At 40.3% G+C, this 5,250-nt stretch overlaps 1 protein-coding gene across 1 annotated transcript; it reads left to right on the forward strand.

Moving 5' to 3' along the window:
* Positions 1-354: 354 nt before the first annotated feature.
* LOC122660135 (probable serine/threonine-protein kinase PBL17) lies at positions 355-4,468 on the forward strand. The gene is made up of 6 exons (XM_043855314.1): positions 355-702; positions 1,547-1,857; positions 2,577-2,712; positions 3,009-3,145; positions 3,629-3,752; positions 3,841-4,468. The coding sequence occupies exons 1-6, from the start codon at positions 654-656 to the stop codon at positions 4,434-4,436; spliced, it is 1,353 nt and encodes a 450-aa protein (XP_043711249.1). The 5' UTR covers positions 355-653; the 3' UTR covers positions 4,437-4,468.
* Positions 4,469-5,250: the final 782 nt, after the last annotated feature.

Raw genomic sequence — 5,250 nt, forward strand, 5'->3', positions numbered from 1 at the left:
ATTTATTCTCCATGAGAAAAACAATTCCCTTGCAATCAAATACCTAAAATTATTACCCTTGGGAAAAAATTTGCATTCCCCTTACAGCCAAACAAAGCCTTCTAGAAGAGTTCCGAAGGAATGGCACTATTGAAATTTATGTAAAGCTCAGGATCTTTCTAGTACGATTTGGTGTTGAAAGAAAAAAATTGCCCAGCGGGTGCGAGTGGTATTGGCCTTTTCGGAGGCTTCGGAGAATAAAAAAGAGATGGAATGAATCGACACGACGAACCCTCTCCACAACTCGAGCAAATCTTCTCTTCTCTCGTTTAAATCTCGTCAAAGGACTCTATTTCTGGTTCCTACTACCGGGTTTTCCCGGCGGCCCTGATCAGAAGCCGGCCGCCTCGCCGGAGATTTGCTGCTAATCCCATCTGCTGTGTTCAACAAAGCCAGATCCGGTCAGAGTGTTTTTTGCAGTGGTTGAACGGTTCGGAAGAGGATACCCAGATCAGATAATAGAGAGTTGGAAGCTTTGCCCAGATTCTATCTTTTGAAATATAGTGGGGGAAATATCGCAGTGAACCCAGAAGATTAGATTGGTTGTTCTGTTCGACACTTCGATCTAGAATGGAAGAATGAGATCCAAATCTCGTAGTTAAGGAATAAGATTGATGGGGAACTGTTTTGCCATTGAAGAGCAACTATTAGCCCAGAAGACAGGTATTAATTATTAATGTACCGAGCTACCTTCATTTTTTTCGCATGTTTAGGAATTGAATTTCTTCTAGTTCTTTGGAAATTTAATAATTTTTCATATATGTGTCTCTTGTAGAGCCAATGGGCCTAACCATGTATAAAATTACAAACCATATGGCACATCTGGTGAGGTGGATTAAACCGTAACAAGGGTCTTCGTCATCCTCCTTTATATGAAAGTTATGTTGCTTAAGTTGATAATGGTTAGGACTTGATAGCAATTCACCAAACGAGTACCAGAAATGTACAAACCTGGTAGGTTAAGGTTTTGCATTGATTTTCTGTGCCTGATCAAAGTAAGAAGAGTGTATTTATAAATAATTAATGCTTCTAGTTAGTCTAGTGATTGTAGCGGTAGAAGAAAAAGACTTCAATTAAGCTATCCATGAACGACACAAGTTCCTTAGAGGTTTGGGGGTTCTAATCCAAACTCCTTCCCATGCCATTCCTCATTTTCTTCCCCCAAAATAAGAATTATCGGACTGTGTCAGGAACCTGCATTTGTATTGTCCTCACCTTTTGAAAGCTTGCACAATTACTTTGTCTGTGACAGAGCACTTGTACTGGTTCTGGCTATAGTGTAGGTTTTATCAGTATTTGTTTGTTGGAAATATTAGAGTATCATTGTAATCACTACGGATAGATTTAGTAATGATATTAAGATGTGAGGTAGTGGTAGTGGTAGTGGTAGTGGTAGTAGTAGTAGTAGTACTAGGAGCATCAGCTGCAGAAGCAAATAGCATGAATTTTCCCTAGCCAAATAATATTGCTTACATCTAACGAATTTCTGGTCATCTATGAATTTCAGTTGCTGTATGCCAAACCACAACTACATCCACAACAAAACCAAAGATACCAGTGGCAAATGTTATGGTGATTCCCAAAAATGTCAAAGATCTACGTCAGAATCCTGGATACCATAACATGGACATCTTTTCCTATAATGAAATGAGATTGGCTACCAAGAACTTTCGCCCGGATCAAGTTCTTGGTGACGGTGGGTTTGGAATCGTCTACAAAGGAGTTATAGATGAAAGCATCAGGCCAGGTTACAAAACCACACAAGTTGCTATCAAAGTGCTTAATCCAGAGGGGTTCCAAGGCGACCGAGAATGGCTGGTATTTGTCTTCTCTGAATTTTTTTTATTTCCAGTTCACTATGTTGTCTTTTTCCCATAGTAAGAACTTGTCCTTATAGTAAATGATGATTATTTGGAACGATGACTGGTCTATTTAATTGGTTACTTGTTGGGGATCATCAGGTTTTCTTCTCTCTTCCTCTTATTATGTTAGTATTATTTTATTGATGAAAATAAAATGAACAATATACATAAGGCGATGGTGACCACTTTGTAGGCCACATGACCTAGAATATTGATCAATCGAATGTAATCTACAGTTCTGGAAACAGACTCACCCTAAACTGTTTAATGGAATCCTATCTTGTTTTCTTCATTTCTTTCTTTCTTTCTTTCCTTTTTTTTTTTTTTTTGGGGGGGGGGGGGGCTGGTGAATATGTATCAACAGAATATTTCAGAAAAATTAGTCTTGGCCCACATGTTCTGTGAGCCAAATGACAGGTCAACCAGTTCAACAGGCCAGGCCAGGTTCAGAGCACAGGGTGGATGGACCATCTGATGGGACACAGGCACCAACACTAGAAAATTAATGGTCCTATCAGTGGGGTTGAGCTGAGTGTTTCTGGGAGTATCGTTTTGTGGTTGAAAATGGTTTCTATGATGCTTTTCTGTGGGTGTTGAGGACGTTTTCTGTGATGTTTTAACTAGAGTGGAAACTTCATAGCTTGTGTTCACCTTAACTTTGGTATCCTTTTACAGGCAGAGGTCAACTATCTTGGACAACTCAGTCACCCAAATCTTGTCAAACTCATTGGATACTGCTGTGAAGATGAGCATAGGCTGTTGGTCTATGAATATATGTCCTGCGGGAGCCTGGAGAAGCAACTTTTTAGAAGTAAGTATCTAAATGGCCTAAATGCCGTGTTGGGAACCATGTGACATTAGAAAAGAGCACAAGGTTTCACCACTGGAGTGCTAGCGCATACTGGTTTGGGCTGTGGGACATGCCAACTGCAATGCGGCAGTCTAAGCTTTTCTGGCCACATGGTGACTGAAACCAGGAAACACATTTATATCTGGTTTGGATTTTCGGTTTTCTAGACACTGAAAACGTTGAAATGAATTAAATGACATTATATAGGTGTAGATTTATTTGCCTCTTTTATTGATCTCATTTTATTATGTTAACAGGGGTTTGTGTCTCACTGACTTGGTCTACTAGAATGAAGATAGCTTTAGGTGCAGCAAAAGGGCTAGCTTTTCTTCATGGAGCGGAAAGATCTATAATATACCGCGACTTCAAGACATCGAATATCTTACTGGATTCGGTAAGACATCAGACAACTTACCATTGCTTCGACTTTCTGTATTCTGTGTCTTAACATTAAAATTTTATAGCTTGTTCCATAGTTGTCGCGGCGTCTGGGCGACCCAAGGGGTTGGAGGGGCCTGGACGAAAGGTGACACCAACAAAGGTGACGAAGGTGGGGCGCCTGGGCAACCAAGGTCATTGGATGCCTAGGCATCGTGTAGACGCCTTGACTACTATGGCTTGTTCCACTAAAAGATGGAAAGTTGAAGGTCCATACAGAGTAGAACCTATCCAACCTCTATGGAAGTAATCTTTCTTTAAATCAAGTCTATTGATAAAGATGAAGATACTCAATTCCAATTCTAGCTGCCATTTACCAAAAAAAACAAAAAGAGAAAATTTCTGGCTGGGCCCTTTAGTTTGTTACGGATACCCAGTCAAATCTATTCATTCATCATCCAGTTTGTCCTTCAACTAATGTTGAAGACATACCTTCCAGGATTATAATGCTAAGCTCTCAGATTTTGGGCTTGCAAAGGATGGACCAATGGGAGACCAGACCCATGTGTCAACCCGAGTGATGGGTACTTATGGATATGCTGCTCCAGAGTATGTGATGACTGGTAAATCGTCGCCAAACTAATATAACTAATTCATTTGAGTCCATCTCTGAAAGTTTTAGTTTATGATCTAATCTGTAATTGTTGTCAGGCCACCTAACAGCTCGAAGTGATGTATATGGCTTTGGGGTTGTGCTCCTTGAGATGCTCATTGGTAGGAGAGCAATGGATAAAAGCAGGCCAAGCCGGGAACACAACCTGGTCGAGTGGGCACGCCCACTATTGAACCATAACAAGAAGTTGCTAAGGATATTGGACCCCAGGATGGAAGGTCAGTACTCAGTGAAGGCTGCTCAGAAGGTAGCCAATTTGGCTTACCAATGCCTTAGTCAAAACCCCAAAGGGAGACCTACCATGAGTCAGGTGGTCGAGTTACTTGAAATGTTTCAAGTGCCAGGTGAGAATCGGGAAGATGTGCTAGTGCAGAGTGGAGGCTGTGCTGTAACCCTGTACGAGGTCCCAAAGAGTAAACCTGACAAGAAATATGCAAACAAAACAGAAGGTGGAACAGAACCCAAATTGCTGCACAAGCAAAGAGTGGAATTATTTAATACCAGGAGCAAGAGTGAGTCCACTACGGAGTGTGATTTGAACTGCTCTTCCCCCGATTTTCAATCCCGGAAGAGGATATTACTGTCTAGAAGAACCGAGGGAAAACCAATGGTTGGAGTTGACCTGTACAAGTGAACCAATTCTATCCAATGAAGTAGTTTTACTTATATATTATAGTTCCAAATGTTTGGGTTGCAGTCTATTTTTTTCTCTTGATAACATAATTGGGTCTTAAAAAAACAAAATAAAAAAAATATATATATCGGGTTTGCATTAAAAGGGACGCAAAATTTAGATTTTTAAGAACCAGAGGGGGAGCAGCAGTTGAGTCTTTAGACACCATATTGGCTATCAAAACAAACAAAATTTCCATCATTGTACTGAATGCATGTATGACTCTTTTATGGGATTGGAAAAGGCGAAAATTTGAAAGTTTTCCTTCACTCTAACACAGGTCAATTGACCGTGCGATTGAACTCTTTGGGTCACTCTTACAGTCCCACTTCAATTGACGATGTAGAAACTTCCTTTTCCCATTTGGTCATCCGATGATGGAATTCCTTAACCATGGTTGAAGGCTAACTCGGTCCTGTTTGTACCTCTTTTCAAACGGTCTTCCGTCTGATCGGTCAACATTAACTAAACAGCATGTGATAGAGGGCGCGGGTGAAGATCATACTTTTGATTTCTATAAGGAGATGTGGTTTCACTTCTTGCCTCGATTGCTCCAAGGATTTTGAATTAAAGGCCAAATTGCAATACGTGAAGAAAAGGGCAATCGCAAAACCAAATGACAGAATTGAAAGGAGAAACCAATAATTTCTATTGATCTCAATATCGGTACATACAAAGAATATACCCCTGAAAGAGAAATCAAAGAACTTGACAAAGAGTGATAGCGATGGTCAGAGCAAAGATTACACTAGGGAAAATAAAAATGCAGTAAAGG

The sequence above is a fragment of the Telopea speciosissima genome, chromosome 4, assembly GCF_018873765.1.
Source record: "Telopea speciosissima isolate NSW1024214 ecotype Mountain lineage chromosome 4, Tspe_v1, whole genome shotgun sequence".
Classification (NCBI taxonomy): Eukaryota; Viridiplantae; Streptophyta; class Magnoliopsida; order Proteales; family Proteaceae; genus Telopea; species Telopea speciosissima.